At 50.1% G+C, this 27,893-nt stretch overlaps 12 protein-coding genes across 12 annotated transcripts; 7 read left to right on the top strand and 5 right to left on the bottom strand.

Annotated features, from left to right (window-relative positions):
- Positions 1 to 1,290: 1,290 nt before the first annotated feature.
- N7481_002340 (Zn(II)2Cys6 transcription factor) lies at positions 1,291 to 3,462 on the top strand (the record flags this gene model as incomplete). The annotated part of the gene is made up of 1 exon (XM_057261559.1): positions 1,291 to 3,462. The coding sequence occupies one exon, from the start codon at positions 1,291 to 1,293 to the stop codon at positions 3,460 to 3,462; it is 2,172 nt and encodes a 723-aa protein (XP_057126491.1).
- Positions 3,463 to 3,533: 71 nt separating this feature from the next.
- N7481_002339 (TauD/TfdA dioxygenase family protein) lies at positions 3,534 to 4,661 on the bottom strand (the record flags this gene model as incomplete). Its single annotated transcript, XM_057261558.1, has 2 exons — positions 3,534 to 4,201; positions 4,262 to 4,661. 2 exons carry the CDS (start codon positions 4,659 to 4,661, stop codon positions 3,534 to 3,536), a joined length of 1,068 nt encoding a protein of 355 aa, XP_057126490.1.
- A 373-nt stretch (positions 4,662 to 5,034) lies between these two features.
- Positions 5,035 to 5,823, top strand: N7481_002338 (SDR family oxidoreductase; the record flags this gene model as incomplete). Its single annotated transcript, XM_057261557.1, has 1 exon — positions 5,035 to 5,823. One exon carries the CDS (start codon positions 5,035 to 5,037, stop codon positions 5,821 to 5,823), a length of 789 nt encoding a protein of 262 aa, XP_057126489.1.
- Positions 5,824 to 6,154: 331 nt separating this feature from the next.
- Positions 6,155 to 7,633, bottom strand: N7481_002337 (NAD-dependent succinate-semialdehyde dehydrogenase; the record flags this gene model as incomplete). The annotated part of the gene is made up of 1 exon (XM_057261556.1): positions 6,155 to 7,633. The coding sequence occupies one exon, from the start codon at positions 7,631 to 7,633 to the stop codon at positions 6,155 to 6,157; it is 1,479 nt and encodes a 492-aa protein (XP_057126488.1).
- Positions 7,634 to 7,916: 283 nt separating this feature from the next.
- Positions 7,917 to 8,681, top strand: N7481_002336 (HpcH/HpaI aldolase family protein; the record flags this gene model as incomplete). Its single annotated transcript, XM_057261555.1, has 2 exons — positions 7,917 to 8,092; positions 8,150 to 8,681. 2 exons carry the CDS (start codon positions 7,917 to 7,919, stop codon positions 8,679 to 8,681), a joined length of 708 nt encoding a protein of 235 aa, XP_057126487.1.
- A 443-nt stretch (positions 8,682 to 9,124) lies between these two features.
- N7481_002335 (uncharacterized protein) lies at positions 9,125 to 10,723 on the top strand (the record flags this gene model as incomplete). Its single annotated transcript, XM_057261554.1, has 3 exons — positions 9,125 to 9,288; positions 9,350 to 10,080; positions 10,143 to 10,723. The coding sequence occupies 3 exons, from the start codon at positions 9,125 to 9,127 to the stop codon at positions 10,721 to 10,723; spliced, it is 1,476 nt and encodes a 491-aa protein (XP_057126486.1).
- Positions 10,724 to 12,404: 1,681 nt separating this feature from the next.
- Positions 12,405 to 14,387, top strand: N7481_002334 (MFS transporter; the record flags this gene model as incomplete). Its single annotated transcript, XM_057261553.1, has 5 exons — positions 12,405 to 12,657; positions 12,797 to 12,909; positions 12,964 to 13,181; positions 13,238 to 13,788; positions 13,840 to 14,387. 5 exons carry the CDS (start codon positions 12,405 to 12,407, stop codon positions 14,385 to 14,387), a joined length of 1,683 nt encoding a protein of 560 aa, XP_057126485.1.
- Positions 14,388 to 14,644: 257 nt separating this feature from the next.
- Positions 14,645 to 15,746, bottom strand: N7481_002333 (LLM class flavin-dependent oxidoreductase; the record flags this gene model as incomplete). Its single annotated transcript, XM_057261552.1, has 2 exons — positions 14,645 to 14,760; positions 14,819 to 15,746. 2 exons carry the CDS (start codon positions 15,744 to 15,746, stop codon positions 14,645 to 14,647), a joined length of 1,044 nt encoding a protein of 347 aa, XP_057126484.1.
- Positions 15,747 to 16,578: 832 nt separating this feature from the next.
- Positions 16,579 to 18,213, bottom strand: N7481_002332 (glycoside hydrolase family 43 protein; the record flags this gene model as incomplete). Its single annotated transcript, XM_057261551.1, has 1 exon — positions 16,579 to 18,213. One exon carries the CDS (start codon positions 18,211 to 18,213, stop codon positions 16,579 to 16,581), a length of 1,635 nt encoding a protein of 544 aa, XP_057126483.1.
- Positions 18,214 to 18,734: 521 nt separating this feature from the next.
- Positions 18,735 to 19,097, bottom strand: N7481_002331 (uncharacterized protein; the record flags this gene model as incomplete). The annotated part of the gene is made up of 2 exons (XM_057261550.1): positions 18,735 to 18,795; positions 18,847 to 19,097. The coding sequence occupies 2 exons, from the start codon at positions 19,095 to 19,097 to the stop codon at positions 18,735 to 18,737; spliced, it is 312 nt and encodes a 103-aa protein (XP_057126482.1).
- Positions 19,098 to 20,812: 1,715 nt separating this feature from the next.
- On the top strand, positions 20,813 to 21,292 carry N7481_002330 (Zn(II)2Cys6 transcription factor domain-containing protein; the record flags this gene model as incomplete). The annotated part of the gene is made up of 3 exons (XM_057261549.1): positions 20,813 to 20,893; positions 20,952 to 21,049; positions 21,121 to 21,292. The coding sequence occupies 3 exons, from the start codon at positions 20,813 to 20,815 to the stop codon at positions 21,290 to 21,292; spliced, it is 351 nt and encodes a 116-aa protein (XP_057126481.1).
- Positions 21,293 to 22,860: 1,568 nt separating this feature from the next.
- On the top strand, positions 22,861 to 27,336 carry N7481_002329 (uncharacterized protein; the record flags this gene model as incomplete). Its single annotated transcript, XM_057261548.1, has 3 exons — positions 22,861 to 24,004; positions 24,061 to 24,743; positions 24,811 to 27,336. 3 exons carry the CDS (start codon positions 22,861 to 22,863, stop codon positions 27,334 to 27,336), a joined length of 4,353 nt encoding a protein of 1,450 aa, XP_057126480.1.
- Between the last annotated feature and the right edge of the window lie 557 nt (positions 27,337 to 27,893).

Genomic DNA, 27,893 nt, shown 5'->3' with positions numbered 1-27,893 from the left:
ATGGGGGCCTTCTAGTTCAGAAACCATTCTTCAAGGAGTATACTACGGATTGGGAGTATGCAGTAATGAAGATGGAGTCATCCTTCTTTACACGCCACCTGCTTGGTCATTCATTCTCTGCAGCGATGACCTGGACAGAACTGCAAGAACGCGCTCTTCCATGGTTGACTGGAGGCGGGACTGATAGAACTGTTGCAACAACCCTCAAGGCAAATCATGAAAATGATAATATGTCTTAGTGTTGAAAGTATCTTTTTCTTTTGTATTTACTGTGAAATATTTGTTCCCAACTTCTTTATTACAATCACCACAGCCGGCATAGAGGGGAGAAAAAGACCGCGAGATTAGTCATACATTAAAAGACAATATTCGCAAAGAGGTAAAAATGTTGGAATCTTTGTTGGCTTCATCCTGTTCAATTACACAATGGCTGTTGTCGCTACCTATTTGATTTTCATATTCAAATGGCGTAAGTGATAGTTGCGTCGCTTGATCAAATGAAACTGTTTTTGTGAGATGATGGGGGAAAACACCTATTATGACTAGGAGAAACTCGATGGGTCATTCATTCCTGTCAAAATATGGCGACCGCCATCAATACAAGACTAAGTATTCGTCAGCATCCGTTTGAATATGCTCTGTATTCATTCTATCTAAAACTCAAGTTAGTTATCTTCAAAATATCTAGACCAGCTTTACCAGGAAATTAGGAGACTCAGAAACTCTTATATTGTTATGAGCATGCCAAAATGAGGTCAAGTCAAAGACATGATTGATTGTTGCTTTAGCTAAGATGAAGAAGGTGGGGGATTGCGACTCAAGGAAAAATCCATATGGCAAATATGAGTGAAGTTTGCGAAACCTTGAAAGTTAAAGGAACGAGCTACTTTACTAAGAAATGCCAATAGTTCTCGTACGGAAGTAAATCAAAAGTCAAAAGCCGAGCTTGCAAGGCAAGGTCTTTAGAATCTGCTATGTACCATTGTTGTAGCCTATAGAGATTGCAAAAGGATAAACAACAAATACTTCCCCGTTAATACACACTCCACGACTATGCCTGCAAGCAGCACCTCGCTGTTATAAAGCTCATGAATGGCGTGTAAAGGCTGAGTACTATCGTACATTGAGATATGGGGTTCACTAGTTCATAAGTTGCCGCGGCTACTTGTCCACTGATAGAAGAGGAGGGGAAACCCCAGATCAACGCTCGTGACTCGGTCATTCTCCGCGCTTACATACGAGAGTTTCCCCTCCTCTTCTCCACTGCGAACTCCTCCAACTCCCAACGACATGGCTTCGGAGCGTGGAGAATCCAGACGACCGCACGCCCGCCGACGCATCATTCAGACCTGTCTTCCTTGTCATCGAGCGAAACGAAAGTGCAATCGCAAGAAGCCGTGCTCGCAATGTCTTCGACGACATACAACCGGTAGCTGCGTCTATGAAGCCATCGCCGCCAGCGACTTGGAGCTGCTGGAATCGAGTGATACCGACCTCGCTGCCGAAAATGCCACTCTGCGTTCTCGCCTCCACGATCTCGAGGCTGCTGCCAATGATTTTCGCGAGCAATTGCGGCAGACGAAGAACCTGCTAGCTCAAGAACAGAGAAAGGCCGCCTCGTCTCCGGCACAATCGTCGTCGACGGGACACAAAGACGAACAAGGAGTTTACTACGGTCGCTCGTATTATCTCGGCGGCCCAGCTGCACCGGATCTGCTGCAGCAAATGATGTCGCTGTTGCCAGAAAACCAGACGGACATGCTCTTCGCCTTCTCGGGGTCGTCGAACAATCTCCAGCCGATGCTGAACGATGCACCATATCTTTTCCCGACCTTTCCGGCCGCCTGCGGTGTCGAACACATGCTTGCAATCCTGGACGATATCGGCCGAGCTCGGGCGGATTCTCTGCTCGACAGTTACTACGAACTGGTCGATCCGCTCCACCACTACGTGCCTACGCCCTGGTTGATGCAGCGTTATGAGCGCTGTTGGGATCGGGAAACCCTGCCACAAGCCCAGGAGGCTGCCCTCGTCTTTGCGGTGCTCGCCTTAGGTAATTTGGTCTCGGATAACGAACGGTCCAGCTTCCTGTTATCCGCTTCGATGCAACTGCTTCGCATCTCCAACATGCTCGCCGTGCCAACCCTCGATACGTTGCACAGCTTCTGTTACATCGCGGTATACATGCAACATCAAGGCAAGCTGAGTGAATACTGGCCACTGCTCGGGCTGGTCATTCGGCTGGCGCAATCCCTCGCTCTCCACCGCGATCCCAGCACGATCCCTTTGCTACCGCCCGAGGAATGGGAAATCCGCCGACGTCTCTTCTGGGTCATCGCGGCGCAGGAGACGGCGCTGAGCTTGATGTTTGGTCGTCCATACGGGATCGGGTTCGCCGACTGTCAGATGCCACAGAATGTCCGCGATGACGAACTCTTCAACCCTTCCAGCACAGTTCCTCGAGAGCCCACCTACACCGAAATATCATATCACCGACTGACATGGGAACTGGGGGAGATGACGCGGGAGATCATGGACGATGCGTTTCGGCAGCGTGGACCGGCCGACGTCAATCGTTTGAAGGTCACCGAATCGCGCATCCGACATTGGCATGAGACGGTGCCGGTCGAGTTCAAGTTCACCCCGTCGACGAGTCGTGATCTGCAAGAGTGTTCTAATCTGGAGAACCGCAAGCGATCCGTGCAAGCGGTCCTTTTACACATCATTGTCAACCACAACATTTTGGTCTTGTTTCGCAAATCTCTCCTCGCTAAAGGGGACTGGGAGGTTCGTCGGCCCTGTTACGAGGCTGCGTTCAGCATCGCCGACGGTTGGAAGGCCTTGCAGGATAACTTCCCCAAGATGGCGCGGGTGGCATTCTTACACTGGTTCCGGGCCTTCCATGGCGCTCTCATCTGTTTTATCGCCATTCGCATGGAGGGTCGCGATTCGGGCTACCGCGACAAGGCACTGGCGTCATGGATCTCGTGCTTGAGAATCTTTCGTCGCGTGCAAGACCAGAACCCGAGTATCTCAGCCTGTTGGCGAGCGCTCGGCCGACTGGACGTCGTCATGAAAAAGGAAATGGCAGGGGAGCAACGGAGCTGGCGCCGTACTATTCCCAAGGACGTCAAGGATTCGTCGTATAATCTCCTCCTCGGACCATCCTCATCGCAACCGGATGACCATTCTCACAGCATGACGCCTCCCCATCAATTGGCCCCCTTGCCCGAGAACCCTCTGCTAGGCGATTTCAACGTGCCGCCGGCTCCCAATGACGCGAACGAGCCAGCGCTAAATCCAGCGGCTGTTGGACTGGATGACGGCATCGAGTTGCTCTACGACAATTACAATGCGAATATTTTCGATCTAGACATTCAAAACTGGCCTGCGTGGTTAACGGGGTCCAACAGTCCTCAGTACAGCACCTATTCGGGCGCAGATCCTTCCACGGCGAAATAAAGCATGAGGAACACAACATTCAAATTTTTAACGCTTGTACATAATGAACCTACATCCCCTCCCAACGCCACCTACAACGCCTCCACCTCCTCCCGTGTCTGCGTTTCTGGCGTTGGCTGGGCAGCGATATCCACCGTCCCTCCCGCCAGCACGTCGACATCCTCAGCATCCAGGCGCAACTTGGCGCCAAACACGTAGGGACCGTTGTCATACACCGTCGTCCGTCGCATGTCTCTGCGATTCGTTTGATCCTCAAAGGCAGTGGCGCGATGCATCGTGCATCGGTTATCCCACTGGACCAAGTCGCCGATGTTCTTCCACTGCACCTTCAGCTGGTACTTTGGTTGCTGGGCGTGGTTGAGCAAGTATCGAATCAACTGCGTCGACTCCTTGTTAGACATGCCGATGATGCGGCGCAGATGGCTGGCGATGTAGAGTGTCTTGCGGGATGTGTCGGGGGCCGTCTGGACGACGGTGTGATATGCCGGCGGGATAGTGATCTTCTCCTGGTCGGTTGGTTTGTCGAATTCTTCGGGAGCGGCCAGCTTGCGTGAATGCCAGATCCAGTGTTCTCCGATCTTGCCCTCGAGGCCTTGCTTGACGTCGGCAGGGAGGTCGTCGTAGGCGGCTCGCATGTCGGCGTAGAGGGTCGCGCCGCCCGAGGAAGGGATTTCCACGGCTCGCAGGGCGCTGTAGCAGGATCGGTGTTGGTTAAAGGAAGAGTCGGTATGCCAGAGTCCTATGAAAATGAGTCAGTTCGATCATGACGGGGGACACTTGCTTACGGGGCGCTTCTCACCATTTCCCTTGCTATGCCACCACGCCCGGCTGTGCTTGGAGATGATGTTTCCCTCGGCGTCGAGGTTTCCCGCATCGTACAAGTGCGGCGACGATGCTCGACGAGGCTTGTTCACGCCATGGATGCTCTCCAGCGCACCGAAACTCTTGGAGTATCGCACATGCATATCGTCGTCGAGGCCCGTGGACCGGAAAGCAAGCACGCCATATTGATTTTGCAACTTGGCCAGCTGCGCGATCACGGGAGGCGACAACGGTTTGGTCAAATCGACGTTGGAGACTTCTGCGCCAAAGGTGCCATTGACAGCACCCAGAGGCGTGGCTTTGGGGAGAGTCGAAGACGCAGTAGCAAGGCCGCGGCAGGAAATTCTCCGGCAAAGTTGGTGCGAGAGAGAGTACATGATGAAAAAAGTGGTCGTAGTTCCGTTGGCTTATCGATCGTGTCTTTGTGACTCGTTCTGATTGCCTCGCCATTTAACCCAGACTAACTCCGCCATCTCCACGTTCTGGCGAAAAGGCGGCGGACGAAGTTTCCCCCCATCCGAAGTGCTTTGGACACGGACTCGAATGGGGCTGGATACGATGCCATTACCGTCCGCCATCTTGCGGCGTTAAGACGGCGCAGAGCGGCGTTGTGCGGGGGATGGACCATGCATCGGCGGCCGATACTCGAATGGGATATAATAAATGCATCACATATCATCAGTATGATCTGAGTGGTCATCAATAACATCAATATCATCATCAACAGCCTTGAATCTTTTACCCATCACCATGACTGTCGCCAACGGATCTGGACGCCTCCAGGGCAAGCGTGCCCTCGTGACCGGCGGCTCAATGGGGATTGGCGAGGCCATCTCACGCAAACTGGCCGGGGAAGGAGCGTCCATCCTCATTGCCGATCTCAACGCCCAGGAAGGCGCACGCGTTATCGAAAGTCTTCGCACCGCTGGGACCAAAGCCGAATTCGTCACCGCCGACGTGACGAAGCGGTCGGACTGGGAACGCATCGCCGAAGCCGTTGCCTCGCATTTTGGCGGTCTGGATATCCTCGTCAACAACGCCGGTGTCGCATATACCGCCGAGTCGTCGCTGACGGTGTCCGAATCGGCTTTTGACAAAGTCTACAACGTCAACGTCAAATCCATCTTCCATTCCGTGCAGACCATCTTCCCCATTTTGATCGACGGCAAGGGTGGTTCGGTGATCAACATTTCTTCCATTGCTGCTTTGCGCCCCCGAGGCAAACTGGTCTGGTACAACTCCTCCAAGGCGGCCGTCTCTAATGCCACCAAGGCGTTGGCCCACGAGTTCGGTCCTCAGGGTATTCGCTGCAACGCCGTGTGTCCCGTCTTGGTCCCCACGCAGCTGGCAAACAACTTCGTGCCAACCTTCGAGAACACGGAGGAGGGTCGCAAGAAGGCGGCCGAGCTCTTCCAGATTCCATTGGGAAGATTGACGACCACAGACGACGTGGCAAACACGGTGCTGTGGTTTGCTAGTGATGAGAGTTCGTTTATTACGGGAATGGATCATAGTGTGGATGGAGGACGAAGCATCTAGTTGGACATTGTATTTCCATAGATGAATTGCAATAAATGAGAAGATATTCGATCGGTCTATATTTATATCATACTTTGCTCCCTCTCTCTCTCTTTCTCTCCTTTCCCCCCCCCTCTCTCTCTCTCTCTCTCCTGTATTTTCTTTCCTATATTGCTATTGCTAGAAGAGTACAATAGCTTCGGTCATTATATATTTATTATACTTCTTTCTTTTTCTTTCCTTTCCTGTTCCTATTTACTATAAAAGAAATACGTTCGGTCAAATGAATCTCATATATATTTTCAGCGAGAGAAGTAGAGAACTACCGGATATCAATCATTACATATCTAGTCTAAGCATCTGGCACCGCCACTATAATAGCCTTAGTGACGGTAAACTCCTCAACCCCCCATCTTCCCCCCTCAGTACCAAACCCACTGTGCTTGACTCCACCAAAGGGCAATTCGCCTCCAGCAATGACGCCTGTATTGACGCCCACCATGCCCGTGTCCAGTTTCTCGGCCACTCGCCATATGCGAGCGCTGTCCCGCGTGCAAATATAACTGCCCAAACCCACGTCCGACTTGTTCGCCAGCGCAATAACTTCAGCTTCGGTGTCGAATGGATACAGCGCCGCGACCGGCGCAAAGATCTCCTCGTCGTGCGACAACATCTGCTCGGTCATGTCCGTCAACACTGTCGGTTCGAAGAAGTTGCCTGATCCCTCGATGGGTTTCCCGCCATGCAACAGTTTCGCCCCTTTACTGAGAGCATCTTCCACATGTGCCTGCGCCTTCGTCACTCCCCTTGCAATTGTCAAAGGTCCAACCACAACGCCCTCCTCGAACCCATCCCCGTTTTCAACGCCTGGAATTTTGCCACGAGAGCTTGCGCCACCTTCTCGCCGATCCCGCGCTGCACGTAGATGCGATTCGCGCACACGCATGTCTGTCCGGAATTGCGTACTTTGGCCCCTATCAACGCCTCGACGGCCGCATCCACGTCGCAGTCGTCGAAAATAATAAACGGCGAGTTCCCCCCCCAGCTCCATCGACAGCTTCTTCAACGAGTTCGCGCACTGTTGCATCAGAAGTTTCCCCACGCTCGTCGACCCCGTGAAGGACAATTTTCGCAGAATGGGATCCTCGCACAGCGCCAGCCCAACCTCCTGCAATCGTCTTAGACTCGTCACCACGTTCAACACCCCCTTGGGAATCCCCGCCTGCTCGCCCAGATACGCCAGCGCCAGCGCCGTCAAGGGCGTCTCCCCCGCCGGCTTCAATACCACCGTGCACCCGGCGGCGATGGCAGCCCCGGCCTTGCGCGTGATCATAGCCGCAGGGAAGTTCCAGGGCACAAGGCAGGCCACAGGGCCGATGGGCTGCTTGATAGCGAACTGGCGATTTCGCGTGTTAGCCGCGGGGATGATGTCGCCGTACTGGCGTTCGGCTTCACCAGCGTAGAACTCGAGGTAGCCAGCGGCGAATGCGATCTCGCCTTTGGCTTCCGCGTAGGGTTTCCCGTTCTCCAGCGTCAGGATCATCCCCAGATCACCGGCGTTGGCGAGCATCAGATCCGCCCATTTCCGAACGATCTTCCCGCGCTGCTTGGGCGATATGTCGCGCCAGGAGTTGAAGGCGCTTTCGGCTGATTGTGACGCGGAGGAGACGTCGCGTGCCCCCATCTCGGGGATTTTGGCGATTACAGTGCCATTGGATGGGTTGATTACGTCGAAGGTCTCTTCGGTGCTAGATGTGCTCAGCCATTCGCCGTTGATGTAGCCCTTGGTGATGAAGAGGGAGGGGTCGCGGAGGGTGGGAGTGAACAACATGGTTGCGAGTGAGGATTGGTTACGGTGGCGTTGAGAAGAGTGGAAGTGGGTTGCATTCTCTTTGAATCTGTGCCATAATAAATAATATCGTATCGCCTTGTTCTACAAAGACTGGATGGAGATTCGCCTGCGGAGTTAGACCGGCCGACCGGCGCCGCCGCAAAAAAACCGGGCCAGTTTATGGAGATGATAAATGGATGGAAAAGCAATTCACCTATAGCATATGGTTCCATCACGATCACTTGACCAAGATTAATTCGGAAACACGGCCAAAACCTCCAACATGACAGACCTCCACGCCGACGCCGCGGAATTGGCGCATCCCAACCGCATGCAGGAGCGACTGCAAGCCGGCGAAGTCGTCAGTGCCATGTCCATCCGGTATTCAAGAGGCATTGAGATCGTGGGATATGCCAAAGCCGCGGGCATGAATGGGGTTCTGATCGATTTGGAACATAGGTATACATTCATTTCCTTGCCGAACCTCCCTTGTACATAACCTAATAATAAACTCAGCTCCATCGATCTCGACCAATGCGCCCAATTCACCCTAGCATCGCTAGCCCATGGCATCACATCCATTGTGCGCGTACCATCGCTAGCCGGCTCGGTAGTAGGCCGAGTGCTAGACGGCGGCGCACAAGCCATCATCATCCCACACGTGAAGACGTCACAGGACGCGCAGGAATCCGCCAGCGCAGCCAAATTCTTCCCGGACGGAAACCGATCAGCGATTGGGGGATTGGCGGCGTTGAGTTACGGCGTGTTTCCGACCATCGTGGCCAACAGGGCGGTCAACCAGCGCGTCATGTGTATCATCATGATCGAGACCCTCGAGGCGTTGGAAGCCGTTGACGAGATCGCCGCCGTCCCCTACGTGGACGTGTTACTCATCGGCACCAATGACTTGTCGGCCTGTCTGGGTGTACCGGGCGAACATGACGATCCCCGAATTACGGAAGCTTATGCCAGGGTCATTGCTGCCTGTCGGAAGCATGGACGCGCTCTGGGTATCGGGGGGGTTGTATGCGCGTCAGGATCTGATTGATCGGTTTATTGGTATGGCGGATGGTATTGGGAGGTTTATTATGTGTGGGAGTGATCAGGACTACGTGCTTGAGGGGGCAAGGAGGACAGCTAAGTGGTTGAAGGGGTATAATTCGTAGTCTTCACTGGTATGCACTACTACTCTGTATAGATGATTCAGAAGCATACCTTAGGGCAAACACCGGCAGGATTCAATTCAATTTTACCATTTAGCCGTGTCATTCCCCGTCTTAACACCGCAAACCTTGTCACTCCCCACGGGGCCCCGGGATTGACTTGCTTAGCCGCTTAACCCTAATTTCCCCACCTTCTCCGGAAATCATAGTATGTGGGGAGGCCATGCGGAAGATGTACCTTAAAGCCGGTCCATTCCTAGTATTGCCATCCATCTCTGGTCCATTGCATACTCTACCAACTCGAAGAAAACTCGAGAAATTCGCCATCATGGGTGTGCTGCAGAACTTGCGCCTGTGGGAGAACAATGTCACCCAGATCAACGAGTATGGCGAGAAGGTCACCACCAAAGTGCCTCGACGCATGCCGCCGAATCCCTGGAGGATTCTTCGTTTGCTCTCGGCTAAGTCGTATGGATACTTTTTCATTGGAATGTAAGTCTCTGCCTCTCTCTTCGTGTTTGTCCTGTTATATGCGTCTGACTCCTTCGACTAGAGCTGCCTGGACAGCCGATGGATACGACTTCAACTCGGTGAATCTCGTCACGACGCAGCTGTCCGCCAAATACGGCGCATCGCTGCCCCAAATCACCCTCTCCATCACGCTAACGCTGCTCTTCCGTCCGCTGGGCGCCATGCTACTGGGCATGGCCTCGGACATGTGGGGACGCAAGTGGCCGCTGGCCATCAACATGTGGATTCTCGCCGTGCTGCAAATCGGCACCGCCTACGCGAACACCTACGCTGCCTTCATCGGCGTGCGTGCGCTCTTTGGCATCGCCATGGGTGGGGTTTGGGGTCTGGCCGCCGCCATGGCTATGGAGAACATGCCCACCGAGGCTCGCGGCTTGTTCTCTGGGATCCTCCAGCAGGGATACTCCATCGGATATCTCTTGGCAGCGGTCGTGAATATCACCGCCGTTCCGAATACCAGCGAGGGATATAAGGCCATTTTCCACGTCGGGGCGGGGCTTTCTGCCCTCGTGGGGTTGATTCAGATCTTTGTGCCCGAGTCAAATATCTTTGTCGACGAGGGTGATGAGCCAAGGGTGTCTCAGGCTGTGCGGATTAGGATGTTCGTCAAGGATCTGAGGTTGGTGTGTAAGCAGTACTGGCGCATGTTCTTGTATTGCATCTTGCTGTGTACTGCCTTTAATTGGATGTCCCATGGTGCCCAGGATATGTACAGCACGTATATGAAGTTGGGCAAGGGTTTTAACAACACAGGTATGTCTCTTGCTCTTATAACCTCTTTTCTAATCCTTTGGTACTAACCATGACCATGATAGACGCCTCTCGCGCAACGATCGTCGGCCAAGTCGGCGCCGTAGTCGGCGGCACCATCTGCGGATACTACTCGCAGTTTTTAGGCCGTCGACTAACGGTGGTGCTGGCCTGCTGCTTTGGACTGGCGATCATCCCTCTCTGGTCGCTGCCCACGGCCTGGGGCCCATTGGCTGCGGGTAACTTCTTCCTGCAATCGGCCGTCAATGGCGCATGGGGCGTGATGCCGGTGCTGCTGAACGAATACGCGCCGCCGCAATTCCGCGGCGCTTTTCCGGGAACCGTTTATCAGATCGGAAACATGATCTCCGCCCCGGCAGCAGAGATCCAGACCCATGCTGCCACCGCGTGGATCAAGGATGGGAGACCAAACTATGGCCAGGTCATGACGATCACCCTGTGCATTGTCTTTGGCTTGGTGGCGGTCATCACGGCGTGCGGGCAGGAGAGACTCGGTAGTCACTTTGAGCTGGTGAAACGAGCGGGTGCCGAGGAGAATATCGTGCGCGAGATGGCGGAGATGGGTATGGTGAAGGAGGACTTGGGGGGTGCGAAGCATGTGGAGGTTGTGGGAGACAAGGTGTAACGTAGTATTATTACGATTTCACAATACACCCCGATGTGATATGGCGATTTCCACGAGTCCCATGTGGTACTGTACTACCTAAAATACAATTATTGTATAAAATTTGGCTAGTGTATTTGTTTAAAAAAGAATATTTGACTCCATACATATATTAATATAGGAGGATCAAGATAAAACAGAGTCACTATCCCAGAGAATTTTCTTCTCGGAAATTGTAGATTCGACGAACAAAACATCTTCTGACCAGCAATTTCCCCTATCTCAGACCTGCTTTCATCTTTTGGTAAAATATTGATTATCTGCTATTTTGATTATACTTTTTGACCGGATCTCGTAATTTTGCCACCGCCGCCATTTTACTTTGAATTCGTCGTGTCTGTTTCATAGTGGAGCAGACTCTTCATTTCAGGGCTTACGCTCTTTCTATCAATAGTTCTGTTGGCACTATAGTCAACGTTGCTATTACTAGACACTGGTGCGTTAGGGTGCAAGAAATTATCACGATTTGGATGCTCGCAGCCCGGCTCAATGCGTTATAACCATAGTAATCATTCATAGTGACTTTCGCAACATCGAACGACTTCAACAGATAACCAAGTGATGTGCTTTTTTCTTTTCAAATTTTTTTCGACCGTACGCTGGGGATAAATTTTCGGCGATGCCATGTACAACGACATGAACTAACTAGTAGTAGTAACTACCGGTGGATTTCTGGTGAAAGCTAGGCCCGCTGCATATATGTTGTACAATCAAGAGAACGGGAAAGCATCCGATTTTGTGCGAATTGGACGGTCGGAAATCACCGCGTTACCAACAGATTTATCGACCCACAACTACTTGGTCCGAGTCTCGCTTACTCGTCGCGGCTTGGCCTTTTTGGCGCAGAGCGGACCTTAAATATGGGGCAAATGCGACCGGCCTGCCGAATGGGGTTAGGAATGGTGGATCTGCCGTGGGAAGGGTGGGCATGGCGGGCATGGCTTGATGCTGGCTTGACCCATAGGGCCACATGGGTGAGGCTCATGGTTGGCCAACACGCAAGTTTTGGGCCCCGGGGTTGTGATCCCATTATCTAATTTCCAATTTTGACATCGTGAAAATATTTTCTTTGTTTCTTTATAATCACCCTTGTCCCATTCCCTCTTTTCCTGCTGTGCTCCCCTTACCCCAGAGTCAACCCAAAATTGTTGCAAACCTCCACTTTTGCGGTGGCGACACATTTCTCTCCTAACCTTTCACTTCCCATCTCATCATCACATCCAAAATCAGATCAGTCTGACTTTGGCCCGTGCACGCGACACCACCCCGTCGACTCTAGCACCCTGGCTGCATATTTTGATCCCTATCGGTTGGATAGTTTCAAACTTTCAAAGAAACTTGATACACAGCAGTCTGGCAAACCTCCGAAACTTTCGAAAGTAGCACCAAAATAGCCGCATTTCAAACCCCGTTGCGACAACTTCGATATAATCGATTAACCCATTGCGCATCTATTTATCTACGGTGTCACCTTACGACTCGGACTTTGACAGCCATTGCACCTGCATCACTTGCATATTTCCCCTAGCGCCAATTCTTAACATCCGACCCGGACTCATCACCATTGCGCCAAACGATATTGACTTTGCCACGCGCCTCAATCTGACTATTTTCCAATTGCGACAGTGATCAATCGGCCAAGATGTTAGATTTCAACTTCAAAGACCTCATCCAGAACCGAGAGCGTCGCCAGTTCCCGGAAGTCGTGGTACCCCTCGAAAGTGCCCCCGCGCCTACTAAAGACGATGGCTCCAACACCAGCCTCGACCGGGCTTCCAGCCAGGAAAATGGCTCCGGAGCCGGCCCTCAAAAGCGTAGCACACTGACTTTGGAAGCACTCCGAGAGGAAATCGATTCCAGCATCTCCGCTTCGGGTCACAACACTGTTTATGATCGTATGTTCAAAATTCAACCTCACTATTCGCCGAGTTGATATTGGCGTCGCCCTTGCCAGCCTTGCTGAACTCACAACTCAACCCCGGAGCGCGATCCCTTTGTCATGCTAGACCTGTATCTCTGACTGGAATATTATAGGCAAAGCAAAGGTGATCAACAGAGCTATCCAGGACATCGGCATGGGCCGTTACCAATGGGGCCTGTTCATCCTCTGTGGTATGGGTTGGGTCGCCGACAATCTTTGGTTGCAGGTATGATCTAATGATTTGAAATGCACGATATCGTCTTTAGCTAATTTTTGACAGGGTGTTGCTCTCACATTGACGCCTGTGTCCAATGAGTTTGGCGTCTCCGAGAATCACTCTAGGTTTGCTACCTGCTCTCTATTCGTTGGCCTGATTGTTGGTGCCTCATTTTGGGGTATTGCCTCTGATGCCATTGGACGCCGTCCGGCTTTCAACTGTACACTTTTCATCTGTGGTACATTTGGCCTCGCCGCAGGCGGTGGAAATAGTTGGGTCGCGTATGTTCTCATCATGGCTGTTTTATCAAGTCGCTTGTTGTTGACCTCAAATATAGTGTTTGTGCTCTTTACGCATGCTTGGGTCTGGGTGTCGGCGGTAATTTGCCAGTCGATGCTGCTGTCTTCCTCGAATGTTTGCCTCCCAATTCTGCCAACATTTTGAGTGGCCTTGCTACCTGGTGGTCGGTCGGTACTTTGATCTCCAGTATGCTCGCTTGGGCCTTCATTCCCAACTTTTCTTGCGCGGATGCTGCCAACTGCAACAAGGCAAACAACTGGGGCTGGAGATACCTTGTTCTGAGCCTCGGTGCTATTACCTTCTGCATGTTCTTGTGTCGATTCTTCCTGTTTACTCTCTATGAGTCACCGAAGTTTTTGGTTTCTCGTGGTCGTCAGGATGAAGCTGTTGCAGCAGTTCAGGGTATTGCCCACAAGAACAAGACTACGACCTGGCTCACCGAAGAGATCCTCAATGAGATTGGTGGATACCCCGAGGAAACCGAGAAGCAGTCTTTGTCTACAGTAGAGATCGTCAAGAGGTCACTTGAGCGATTCTCTGTTCAACAGATAAAGCCACTTTTCGCGACCAAGAAACTTGGCATCTCTAGTATGTATGAATCAGATAGCTAAAACATCAGAATACTAACATTTTGCCTAGCTATCTTGATTTGGTTTTGTTGGACTACTATTGGAATGGGCTACACCCTCTTCAATGCCTTCCTGCCCCAGTATTTAAGTGCCAACTCTTCCGACTACATCACCTACCGGAATTACGCCATTACCGCAGTCTGTGGTATCCCAGGTCCCCTCTGTGCTTGGTATCTGGTCGACGTCCCATACATTGGCCGGAAGGGTACCATGGCCGGTTCGACCATGATCACCGGTGTTCTTCTCTTTTGCTTCACCGCTTCTAAGGATCCCAACATCCAGCTTGTCTGCTCTTCTCTGGAGTCTTTCTTCCAGATGATGATGTATGGCGTCCTGTACGCTTATACTCCTGAGGTTTTCCCTGCCCCAAATCGTGGTACCGGATCAGGCATTGCGAGCTGCTTCAACCGTATTGCTGGTCTCATGGCACCTATCATCGGTATTTATGCTAGTACGACCCCTTCCGCGCCGATCTACGCCGCTGGTGCCCTCATTCTGGCTGCCTTCCTCGCGATGATCTTCCTGCCCATTGAGACGCGTGGCAAGCAAACCATGTAATTGCCATGCTACAGGAAGCAGGAGACTCAAAACCCTCCAGCATAGCGATCTCCATATTACTGCATACAAGGAATTGCCTTGATTAGAAAAGACCTGTATCGGGCTAGAGACTCGGTCCTGTCAAGCGGGAGGCTCGAGAAATTTAATTCTTATTCTATCATCAAAAGGGATCAGTGATATCCCACCAATGACTCGGAAATACCCGAAGGCGAATACTATTCCCTCTGAGGGTCTCCTCCTGATCATCCAAAAGCCAATCATGCTGCTGAGCCTTTAGATCTCTCTTGCAGAACACTGCGTACGCCAGGCAAGATATAACGTCCATAATCCATAGCATCATTGAGATTGTCATATCCACGGATAGAAATCAGTTCTGCCCCGAGGTTAACATAATCGAGAATGGAGTCGATGATAGTTTGATAGGAGCCAACCAAGGCTGTCGATGCCCCCCCGTGCATTCGTAGCCGTCACAGTAGGATACCACAAAGCGCGGTCTTGAACCTCACCTCGGGAGGCAATATCAAGCAGTCTTTGGGATCCGACATTCTGTGGCGGTGGGGCATTAGGAGGCGCTTTTCCTTGACCCAATGTTCGGTTGGTATTCAGCGCATCCAGTGTCGCGTGAGCCTTAGCCCAGGCAAGCTCTTCTGTTTCGGCGATGATAGGTCGGAAAGTGACCCAAATTCTGGGGCGGTCCTTTTCGCTCCGTCCCGCCTTGTCAGCCTCGGCGTAAATTCGATCGATCTGGTCCTTTGTCTCCTTGAGTGGTTCACCCCAGAGACCGAAAATGTCCGCGAGAGAGCCGCCAATTCGGTATGCCTCATCTGAAGAACCACCGACAGATACCGGGATGGTTCCATTCACAGGTCGTACTTTGTTACTGAATTGTTTGAACTGATAATACTTTCCGTTCCAATCAAATGGATCTGCGGATTCCCATGCTCGACGGAGGATTTTGATATACTCCTCCAAGCGGGCATATCGCTCTTCTTTGTTTAGAAAGTCGCCTTCCTTGGCTTGCTCGGCATCACTTCCGCCGGCAATAAAGTGAACAACAGCTCTCCCAGAGCTGAGCTGATCAAGTGTCGCGAGCGCCTTGGCGGCAACTGTCGGATAAAGTGTGTTGGGCCGCAGCGCGATGATGACCTTGAGGTTTTTGGTCACAGAAGCAATGGTTGCGCCAACGGTGAATGGGTCAAAATAGGATGAATCATATGGGACCAAGGTGTAGTTAAACTCATGGTCATCTAACGTGCGAGCATACCTGACCAAATAATTTGGGTCAATGGTGGGATTTGGGATTGGCTTCAGCTCCGTCGATGGATTTGGGAATGTAAGGCTGATGAATTCGGTCGGCATTATGATTGCAATTGATTCCGACTCCTTTCTTGGTTGTTACGGTTCATCCGATTCTAACCCAAGTCGCAACATGCGAGTTAAATAAGAGTAAATAAGAGACTAGGCTGAGTTATGATGACGCCAACATGTAGTCAATCGCGTCTTATCACGCAAATTGAGATTACCAATCGACTGTGATCAACTATCATTCGATTTTAGCGAGATTCTTATGGCATTTGGAGACGCAGGAATACCGTCTCATATGGCGTCAGCTACATCTTAATTACGCAACCAGTTCGTGCCGCTTGTACGTACTTGAGACACCGGATGGTTTTCATCGAATGAAAGATCGATCGGACATTTTAGATTTTAGTACAGTGGGAAATGATTATGCCAACACAAACATGACTTGCAGGCTCTCAGACATCATATCCTCCGATACTTCACACCTGGGAGTCGTCCGGATACTTCAGTGTTTGAGGCCTCCTGGCTAGCAACTTTCATCTCTCATTGCCCGGGACCGACCCATTTTTGTTTTCTGATGAATCATTTTACCCTATAGCAATTCTCGAGGGTCACTTTATATTGAAGACCCCTATTGCGCAAATCACAAATGTTGCTTCGAGAAAAAGCATGAGCGGCATCGGCAACACAAGCCCAATACGCGGGCCGTTATCGGAGCCGACGGTGCTCAGCTCTGCGGACATTTGTCTTGCAGCTGGCTTATCGTTCGAGGGATGAGACTTTGGTATATCTCAAATTCCTGGGCTGCAGTATGTTCATAATTCACCTTTCAGTGCCTTTGAATTCGAATTCTTCTCCGGGTATATATCCCCGTAATTAAGTGCATTATTCATACATCATATCTGTCCGCAGCGTCCTCTACCGGACGATACGTAAATCGCTCAAAACGTGCCGGCAAAGAGGTCCCATTAACATCAGAGCATGCCATACCAACGAAAGCACCCGTAAAGCTGCCATGCGCCTGATGTCCGCCACACTCGTCCGACAAGATAGAAGCATCAAAGACCGGCCCAATCTTATTCAGCTCGCCGTTGTCCATGGCATAGTAAAATTGTAAAGCCAGACCGCCGCGGATACTCAGTGATAACCTGACCTTACCGTCATTGGGGATACGGACTGGTTCGACGCCTCCGAGGTCGAGTTTACCTTCTGGATAGGATGCCTCGGAACAAAGGACATTTATCTCTCGCTGCCCGTCCGCATCCGCTGTTACTGCAAGGTAGAAGAAGTTGTACCGGCAGTAGTACGCGACCAGGCCAGCGAACTGTCGCTCATCAGTAGGAGCGTAATCAACAAGCACCGTCTCGGCATCGTATGAGAAATGCGTCTGGCGCCGTGCAACTAGTGCCTGATCAAACCAAGATCCAATCGATTCGCGGCCAACAAGCGACAAAACCCCATCCTCCAAAGAAAAGATCCGATCCGTTTCAGGAGTCCGCAGCCACTGGAAATCCTTATGAAGAACGCCGTCGATAAACGTATATTCCTGCTCCTGCCAGTACTTTGCGTCCACTTCTTTCCCATCACCATCGCCAGGAACACTAACATATAAAGACGGAACAGGCCCGCCCTTAACATACAACCAATCATCCTCCTGCCAGACAGCCTCCTGAATCGACGTCTCCCGCCCAAGAACACATCTCCGATGCTGTCCCACAGGTCTCCCCATCAAATGCACAAGATAAGTCCTCCCGTCCTTCGTCTCAACCAGATCCCCATGCCCGGCCCTCTGCAGCGCCGCAAAAGCCGTATCCTTCGAAGAAAGCACATGCGTCTGTGGATGCATCTCATACGGCCCCCAAATGTCTTTCGACCGCACAAGCGTACAGGCATGGTCATACCCGGTTCCACCTTCCGCCGTAAGAAGGTAATACCACCCATTCCGCTTATATAGATGCGGACCCTCGACAAGATCGAGTTCGCTGCCCTTGAAAATGTTCTTACGCGGTCCGACGAGTTTCCCCAAGGCGGGGTCGAACTCCTGTAGCGCGATCCCAGCAAATGCACGCGGTCGCTGCCGATGATCCCAGAGCATATTGACGAACCATTTTTTTCCGTCGCCATCGTGGAATAGGGATGGGTCGAAACCGGAAGAATTCACGTGGATCGGGTCCGACCAGGGTCCTGTGATTTCCGGCGCCGTAACGATGTAATTGTGTGCATCTTTGAAAGATCCATCTTTTCGCGTGACATATGTATAAACGAGCCAGTACTTTTCCCCGTCGTGTGAAAGACACGGTGCCCAGACGCCACAGCTATCCGGGGCGCCGCGCATATCCAGTTGGCTCTTCCGGGTTAATGGGCGCGTGATAAGTTCCCAGTTTGCTAAATCTTTGGAGTGGTGAATTTGGACGCCGGGGAACCATTCAAAGGTTGATGTTGCGATGTAGTAGTCATCGTTCACGCGGATGATGGAAGGGTCGGGGTTAAATCCGGGGAGGATCGGGTTGCGGATACGCGGCATTTTCAGAGAGATTAACACGAAGAGGGCCCAAGGAGAGTCGGACACAGTAACTAGTGAAATGAAAAAAAGACTGGAATTACCACGGTATATGATAGGGACGTGCGGTTGAATAAAACCCGGAATTTAGCCTAATCAAGGGCTTGGCTGGGCCTGCGGGGTTGGTCCTTTCAAGGCTGGCAGCCCAGTATAGCCTAGACATTATGAAGATATTCCCGGCGTTGCCGGTAACTTACCCTAGGCTGCATATAATAACATCTCAGACAGACCATACTATTCATCATAGTTAATTGTTTGTTTAAATTATTATCATATTCCAAGTTATTACGTACTACTACCTAGTACTACAGCTTGGAACTTCAAAGTCTGAACTGCCCAGCCTTGGCGGTGGTTGCTGGTACTACACTAGAGACGAGATAGCTTCAACTTAGGAGTAATATAAATTGAGAAAGTGCAAACCAATCTAAAACGATTATAAGTGGTCCAAAAAGTCAAAACTCAGCGTTCACTATCTAGATGACATCTTAGACATTATTCCTGTTCATAAACTTCGTAAGAATGGCATTATCTTGGTCCAGATACCAGCTGTGAGTGAAAAAGTTAGACATTTAGAAAGATATTGGAAAGGGCTCATACGTAGGGTCGGCTTCCTCTTCTGGGTTCAATTCATGTGAAAGAAAGCCGTTATTGAGCCAAGCAAAGTCCAAGTGGGACTCGGGGCATCGACTCTCCCACTCAAAGTCCTCATACCGATGACGACGAAGCAATTCAAAGTAATGCAGGCGTGAGCCAGGATGAAACGCATGCAACGCGCAATTTTTCTCGCCGTTCTTGAAAGAGCTCTGAAAAGAGTCACCCCATACAGACTTTTCCAACCATGAGGACATCTGAAACTGATAGGCCTTGGCCTTTCCCTCCTTGAGTCGGAACGAGGAATAATTTTCACGTTGCAATTTTTTTGATCAAGTCGACTGCGTATCGAGTGATGCACTCGATAGAAGTTATCATACTACCATGACCGACTGGGCTTCCAGGGCCCATATAGATGAAGTAATTCGGCATATCCTGGGCGATTGCTGACATATAGCAAGCAGGATCATTTGCCCACTGCTCTTGAAGGTCAATTCCGTTCCATCCAAAAATTGGCCAACGAGGAACAAAGGACATATCAAAACCAGTTGCAGCAATTATCACATCATAGTCACGCTGCTTCCCATCGGCTGACTTAATTCCTGTCTTAGTGAAAGGGTTAATTTCTCCCCAAACCACTCTGATTTGAATTAGGGTCGTCGACACCCCTCTCTTCCGGGACAGCTCTAAGGCTCGTGAACACATAGATCTGGAAAAGGACTTTGTTCTTCTGCCAGAAGAGATTGTGAAAGCTATGGTTTCCTTGGTGAAAAGTTCGAAATACCCGTCGGGTTCTATTGTTGAGGTTGGAGACATTGGTGGGTGGCGAGAGGTTGGCTTACTCAATGACCCTGGCCCTCAAGGTCGATCAACTCTGCCAAGGCCCAAGGCCAGGAATGCGATTAAGCTTGTTGAACAGGCATTGACAGACGATGCTAAGCAGGTGAGAGCTTCGAATTTGTAATAATTATCAGGGGAGCCGAATAAAATATACCTAGAAGCTAGCTTGTAAGTAACATCGATGGGGTAAAGGCCGGTTGAAGTTTAGCACGCCCAAGCGTAGTATAGAAATTGCCATGTCTCGGTGTATCGTCAATGGTTTCTCTTTTTTTTTTTTTTCAATTCGCATTACTTATTTATTAATGCCATGTCTTAAAGTATTGAAATGATTGCTAGACTATGACGTCATTTTTGAAGTGGCCCAAGGGCGCGGTCAAATAAACGAGAAAGAAACCCGCAGTTAGGTACACAATATATGAGATAGTACTATCAAAGGCCGCCTTTGTTCTTTCGAAAAATTTTCGACCTACGATTCGTACAGAGTAATTCTGCCCCCTTCTCTTCCCGATAGAATTCCAGGATCGGCATTGTTGTGCCGAGCGCCCAGAAGGATGTGCCGATTTGCCTTGTCTCCACCCAGTTTCGTAGTCCAAAATAGGCCACTAATCGTCATTTGGTACTGGTATGGAAATCGCGATAATTCTGGATTTCTAAAATACTGGATGAAAACTATTTAACATGCAATTACCGCTTTATAAGCAGTTTACCTAATAATGCCAAGCAATTTGGAAGTGTATCCGACTAGTAATGGTATACAGGTTGCGACACCCAGACGGACGGGGGCGGGAGAATCGGCATCTTGATCAGGGGAGCGCAAATAGGAAGCGATTATTCGGTCTCGACCTTATGATTCACAGTTGCTCTCCGAAATGCTTTAAAGAGCAAAGAAGCCAATCAAATACTGAAACAACTGAAGGACCAATATATACTAGAAGTTCGATGCTCTTTGGATCGCATATCTTCTTTGTCATCCCTCTCAATCGTGATATATTTTGCCTCCACTGCAGTGGCAGCATCTCATTTCAAGTTGAAGTTGAGGACTTGAAGCTCGAAATCATTTTTCGTCGAATATTTCAAATACCTACCAGTGCCCCTTCCTATCCCGAATACGAACACTGTCACAACCCAAAAAATGTCCGATAACTCACAACACGAAGGGGGGCGGAAACGCGTGTGCAAGGCATGTGATCGTTGTCGCCTGAAGAAGTCCAAGGTAAGCCTGAGATGATAAGATCCTTGCCGACCCATAATTTGAATATTGACGACCAAAGTGTGACGGCCACGACCCATGTTTGCGTTGCCAAGCAGATAATGCTGTCTGTACATTTGGACAGCGAAAAAAGGTCCATGAGAAATCCTATCCCAAAGGGTGAGTCAGGTATAGTCGCAATTGAGAGTAGAAGAGAAATTGTCAGCTAATTAATTACTAAACATACACAGATATGCAGAGATGTTAGAACAGCAACAGGCTTGGCTTGTAAATGGCCTCCAGGAACTCTATCACCGGGCTGTTCATGGACAGGGCTGGCCGGGAGAGCCTTTGGATCTTGAGCCCAATGGCTTTCCTCTTACCCACGATATGCTTGTGAGCCTCGGGGCTCTGGAGAGATAAGGCAATGATGAATTACAACAGGAGCCGCCAAACAGCTTCAGACAGGCCCCTTTAGGCACTCCATCTTTTCGATCATGTGTCGGCTCTGTCCAACAGACAATACCTCTCACGCCAACAACATCAAACGAAAGCCCCTCAGATATTAAAATTTATCATCCCGAGGACATGCTAAAAAATTCACATTTTGAGCCGCAAAGAGCAGGTATCTCTGAGCCATGGGGATGTCTGGATTCACAACAGTGGCATACAGAAGACTTCGGATTGTTTGATGATATGGAAATGATGATAGCAGCCAAGGACCCAAATTTGCTTTTTGATGATGCATCATTCTACGAAAACCTGAATCTATTCACAGACCAGAATGCCGCAGGCATTACTTTGATATAAGTGCTGGATATTAACCGGTTTTGTGAGATTCCAAGCCACCGGCAATTTTACGATGTTATTATACTCTTGTACGACAGCTCAGGAATCTACTAGAATTTTTTTTATAACAATTTCGCCACGCTGAAGGCGATGTACGTACGCAATGTGCGAGAGTTTAAGTTTGGCCCTTGCCTCCCCACAATAGTTAGGGGGAAATGTAACATGTGGGAAGGTTGAGACGTTACCTTGATAGCGTTAAATATTCAACACTATTTGAATATTTCTTAAACCTCTCTGTATGAAAACGTTATGCAGAACAGTTTGAGATATGGCCTAGGCAATAGATTCTTCTAGAATATTTCTCAAGCCAGCACTATGATCGATTGACATAGCCGCGGAACCGAGGATACAAAATAGTAATCGCGACAACGTGCCGAGGTCTAAAGTATTTGTTTGAAACACTGCTCAAACGGGCGAGCGTGAGCGAGCAAGGGCCCATAATAAAGATACGTGATAAGCACGGCCCGCATCGGATATCTCTGAAGTAAATCCCGCACAATTCTGGCAATCACCGTATCTCATTCGACCCAATCGGGTAATATGCTGCGTCGATTTGGCTGACAGCTGGGTAACCACCGGGTAGATCGGGATCGACCAAGTGCCGCCGAGAGTTACCATGGGGCCGACTATTCGGCGCCGATTCCGTGCCGCTACTCCCACGTCCCTGAAAATCGGATCTGCCAATCGGCACGCAGACTAAAACCTCGGATCAACAAATGAGGCTCGCTATTGGCCAGAAACATACAACGAGATATTTTCATAATGAAAGTCTGCACAATTGAGTGAAATTCAATTGGCGAGTGGCTCTAATTCTGTTCATAAATCTATTGATAGCGAGTGGAAGCCATGGTACTCATGGCAGCCAGCCGGAATACTATTAATCCCCAATGGGTAGATTGCTTGCATAAGGTCTCGATGATCCATCATACCCACCTAGGCAATAGACAAGCGATAATACGTATGGTCTCTGTATTCTCTGATCTTCTCCACTATAGAGATGTTCTAGAAGGCGAATACGCAATCAGATTCCGGCAGCCGGCAAGATTTCAAATCATATAAATCGACGAAATCCTGATGGTAATGAATGATTTACTCAAAATATTTTCCAACCAGCTATTACTATACTGGAAAAGAATCCCGAAATGTCGTCCGAGCAAGATTCCCATCCACCCGGATGGGAAAACCACGACACCCTGGCTGTGCCTCAGATCAACCTCCACGAGGCTAGCAGCTCTGAGACTCTTCATACAACCGAGCCTTCTCCGAACCTTACTACTGATAAGCCGCAAGACGAGGAATATTGGAAGAGCCATGAGACTCTGACACTGCCTCAAACTCCCACTACCCCAAGCCCCGCAAAGAACAAGCAATGGCATATGACACACCGAGTCATTCGCAACGCCCAACGTGACGAAGCAGCTGGATTCAAACGTCGAGAGCTTGGAGTTACTTGGCAGAACCTATCCGTCGAGGTTCTAGCTGCTGAAGCTGCTGTCAAGGAGAACATGCTTTCTCAATTCAACGTTCCTCAACTCATCAAAGACTTCCGCCGGAAACCACCACTCAAATCGATCTTATCGGACAGCCATGGATGTGTTAAACCTGGTGAAATGCTTCTTGTACTTGGACGCCCCGGCTCAGGATGTACCACGCTTCTTAAGATGCTTGCCAACCGCCGCGAAGGATATCACACTATCAAAGGGGATGTGCGATTTGGAAATATGTCATCAAAAGAAGCACTCAACTACCACGGCCAAATTGTCATGAACACAGAGGAAGAACTCTTTTACCCCCGTTTGACTGTCGGCCAGACTATGGATTTTGCCACACGCTTGAAGGTGCCCTTTCATTTACCGGAGGGAGCCAAGAAAGAAGATTATAGTGCCGAGTCCATGGAGTTTCTTTTGGAATCGATGGGAATTTCCCATACCGCCGATACTAAAGTGGGCAACGAATTTGTCCGCGGAGTATCGGGTGGCGAAAGAAAGCGAGTTTCGATTATTGAGTGTTTGGCAACAAATGCCTCTGTGTACTCTTGGGACAATAGCACACGTGGTCTTGATGCCAGTACGGCCCTGGAGTGGGCAAAGGCTCTTCGTGCTATGACCGATGTGCTGGGTCTCTCTACGGTCGTCACTCTCTACCAAGCAGGGAACGCAATTTATAATTTGTTCGACAAGGTGCTCGTGTTGGACGAAGGAAAGCAGATATACTATGGACCTGCGGCAGGAGCAAAGCCATTCATGGAAGATCTGGGTCTAATGTATACCGATGGAGCAAATATTGGTAAGACTGTTCGGTCTTTGCTAAGGGACTCGGATTTATGCTAACATATTATTCAGGGGATTTTCTCACTGGTGTTACAGTCCCGACCGAGCGAAAAGTGAAGCCAGGCTGGGAAAATCGATTTCCTCGATCGGCGGATGCTATCCTGACCGAGTACAAGAATTCAGCGACTTATAAGAATGAGATCTCTGCATACGACTATCCCGACAGTGAGATTGCGGTTCAGCGCACAGAAGCATTTAAAGAGTCTGTCACTTGGGAAAAATCCAATCATCTACCTAAAGGCAGCAAACTCACCACCAGCTTTTGGGCTCAACTCACCCATTGCACTCGACGACAATACCAGATTCTGTGGGGTGAAAAGTCAACTTTCCTCATCAAGCAGATTCTGTCGTGCGTCATGGCATTGATCGCCGGATCATGCTTTTACAATTCTCCGGAAACTTCGGCTGGTCTCTTCACCAAAGGAGGCGCTATCTTTTTCTCGCTTTTATATAACTGCATCGTCGCCATGTCTGAAGTCACCGAGTCCTTCAAAGGTCGACCGATTCTCATCAAGCACAAGGGGTTCGCGATGCATCATCCGGCTGCATTTTGCTTGGCCCAAATTACCGCCGACGTTCCGGTGCTGTTGTTTCAGTGCACGATTTTCTCGGTGGTTATTTATTGGATGGTTGGGCTGAAGCACACTGCGGCTGCATTTTTTACTTTCTGGGCTATCCTCTTCACCACAACCCTTGTAAGCATTGACACTTCCTCTCCGATATCCGTTTGTATGAGTTCAGAAGCTAATGATAAATACTTAGTGTATTACTGCCTTGTTCAGATGCATCGGTGCCGCATTTAGTACCTTTGAGGCTGCTTCGAAGATCTCCGGCACAGCAGTCAAAGGTATCGTCATGTATGCCGGTTACATGATTCCAAAGCCCAAGATCAAGAACTGGTTTGTCGAACTGTACTATACCAATCCGTTTGCCTATGCATTCCAAGCCGCGATGTCGAACGAATTCCACGACCGCCATATTGATTGCGTTGGTCAAAATCTGATCCCAAGTGGCCCTGGTTACGAGGATATCGGATCGGGGAACAGGGCTTGCACAGGTGTGAACGGTGCCACTCAAGGCGCTGATTTTGTGACTGGCGACCAATATCTCGGGTCCCTCCATTATCATGCCTCGCAGATGTGGCGGAATTTTGGTGTTCTCTGGGGTTGGTGGGGGTTCTTCGCCGTTCTGACTGTCTTGTTTACTTGCTTCTGGAAGGGAGGTGCCAGTTCTGGATCTTCTCTTCTCATCCCCCGCGAGAGTTTGAAAAAGCACCAGACACATAGCGACGAGGAGGCACAAGGCACTGAAAAAACGACCCCCCGCACAACCACCGACGAGCCCGTCGAAGTCGATGATGAGAATCTGGTTCGAAACACGTCGATCTTCACCTGGAGAAATCTCACCTATACCGTCAAAACACCCACTGGTGACCGTGTCCTGCTTGACAATATCAATGGTTGGGTGAAGCCAGGCATGCTCGGCGCTCTTATGGGCTCTTCTGGCGCAGGCAAAACAACTCTTCTCGACGTGCTTGCCCAACGCAAGACAGAGGGCACAATCAAGGGCTCGATTCTTGTCGACGGAAGACCTTTACCGGTGTCATTTCAGCGAATGGCAGGATATTGCGAGCAGTTGGACGTCCACGAACCATATGCGACCGTCAGAGAGGCCTTGCAATTTTCCGCCCTGTTGCGCCAATCCCGCGACACCCCGAAGGAAGAAAAACTTCGATATGTGGAAACTATTATTGATCTCCTTGAACTCCATGATCTTGCCGATACGCTAATCGGTAGCATTGGCAATGGACTGAGTGTCGAACAAAGAAAGCGTGTTACTATTGGAGTGGAATTAGTCTCAAAGCCCAGCATTCTGATCTTTTTAGACGAGCCTACCTCCGGATTAGATGGTCAATCGGCTTACAATACAGTTCGCTTCCTCAGAAAGCTCGCCGATGTTGGCCAAGCTGTCCTTGTTACCATCCACCAACCTTCGGCACAACTCTTCGCCCAGTTCGACACGCTGCTTCTCCTTGCGCGCGGCGGGAAAACGGTCTACTTCGGAGATATTGGTGATAACGCGGCCACTATCAAACATTATTTTGGCCAGTATGGTGCCGAGTGTCCTAAAGAAGCCAATCCAGCTGAGTTCATGATCGACGTGGTTACAGGTGGCATTGAAGCCGTCAAGGACAAGGACTGGCATCAGATCTGGCTTGAATCTCCGGAGCAAAACGCCATGACCACAGAGCTGGATACAATGGTCGATGACGCCGCGTGCAAAGCACCTGGAACAGTATCCGATGGCTACGAATTCTCCATGCCTTTATGGGAACAAGTCAAAATTGTCACCGGTCGCATGAACGTCGCACTCTTCCGAAACACGAACTATGTGAACAATAAATTCTCCCTGCACATTATTTCCGCGCTCTTGAACGGTTTCTCATTCTGGCGACCCGGCCCCAGTGTGACAGCCCTGAATTTGAAAATGTTCACTATCTTCAATTTCGTCTTCGTCGCGCCCGGTGTGATTAACCAGCTTCAGCCACTCTTCATTCAACGTCGTGATATATACGATGCCCGCGAAAAGAAATCGAAGATGTACTCCTGGGTTGCATTCGTGACGGGTCTGATTGTCTCGGAATTTCCCTATCTCTGCATCTGCGCCGTTCTCTACTTCGCCTGCTGGTATTATCCAGTCTGGAGACTTCCCCACGACTCCGACCGATCCGGCGCGACATTTTTCATGATGCTAATCTACGAGTTCATCTACACCGGCATCGGGCAATTCGTCGCAGCTTATGCACCGAACCCGACATTCGCGGCCCTCGTCAACCCCCTCATCATCAGTATCCTGGTTCTATTCTGCGGAGTCTTCGTCCCATACACCCAGCTCAATGTCTTCTGGAAGTACTGGATGTATTACCTCAACCCATTTAACTATGTCGTCTCCGGAATGTTGACCTTTGGCCTCTGGGGCGCGAAGGTTACCTGCAACGAAGAGGAATTCGCCGTGTTCGATCCGACGAATGGGACTTGTGCCGAGTATCTGTCCGATTACATTGCGGGTGATGGCTGGAGGATCAACCTGATAAATCCGAATGCCACTGCCGCGTGCAAGGTGTGCGAGTATACGAATGGGAGCGATTTCCTGTCTACCTTGAACATCAATCACTATTACTATGGATGGAGAGATGTCGGAATTTCGGTGATTTTTGCCATCAGCGGGTATGCCCTTGTCTTCGGGCTTATGAAGTTGAGGACAAAGGCCTCTAAGAAGGCAGAGTAAGGTGGGAGTGCATTGGATTGGTAATAGGAAAAGTACCAGCAAGCGTCGGAGTGTTTCAAAGCGATAAAGCTAGTATTGCTAGCATATGCTGAACTTGAAGGACAGCCTGAGGGAGAGATGTATACGTTTTGACATAATTGGAATTTGCATATAGAGTACTAGGGGTTAAATTCTTTTAAGATTCTTTCATTTGTCCCCCAAAAATATTATCAGCAAGAAAACTCAATTCCAATTTCAGCTTGAACGCTAGTTACTGGTAGCTGCCTAGCAATTCTGGTTTCCCAGCCTTCTCGCTGAAGCCGCCATTCCTGCTCCTGTTAGCTTGGTTTTTTTCGGCCAGTGTCAACATCCTCTCGTATACGCCGAATGTGGCTGTTCGCGGCCTTCTTCGCAACTCTGTATTGCTAGGTGGGTTATGATGAGTCCCCAATGGTCCACCCCACAAGGTATACACTGGTGAAGCTGATCAGACAGCTCTCCTCCCCGCCTTCCCAATCTATTAACCCCCCTCTCTCTCTCTCCGCATTCTCAAGCTCACTTCTTAGCTCTGAGCACTG

This window comes from Penicillium waksmanii, assembly GCF_028829765.1.
Source record: "Penicillium waksmanii strain IBT 27052 chromosome Unknown utg000002l:1.0-3326099.0:1.0-3328782.0, whole genome shotgun sequence".
NCBI classification, from domain to species: Eukaryota; Fungi; Ascomycota; class Eurotiomycetes; order Eurotiales; family Aspergillaceae; genus Penicillium; species Penicillium waksmanii.
The sequence above is the reverse complement of the archived record's forward strand: the minus strand, read 5'-3'. Positions and strand labels throughout refer to the sequence as shown.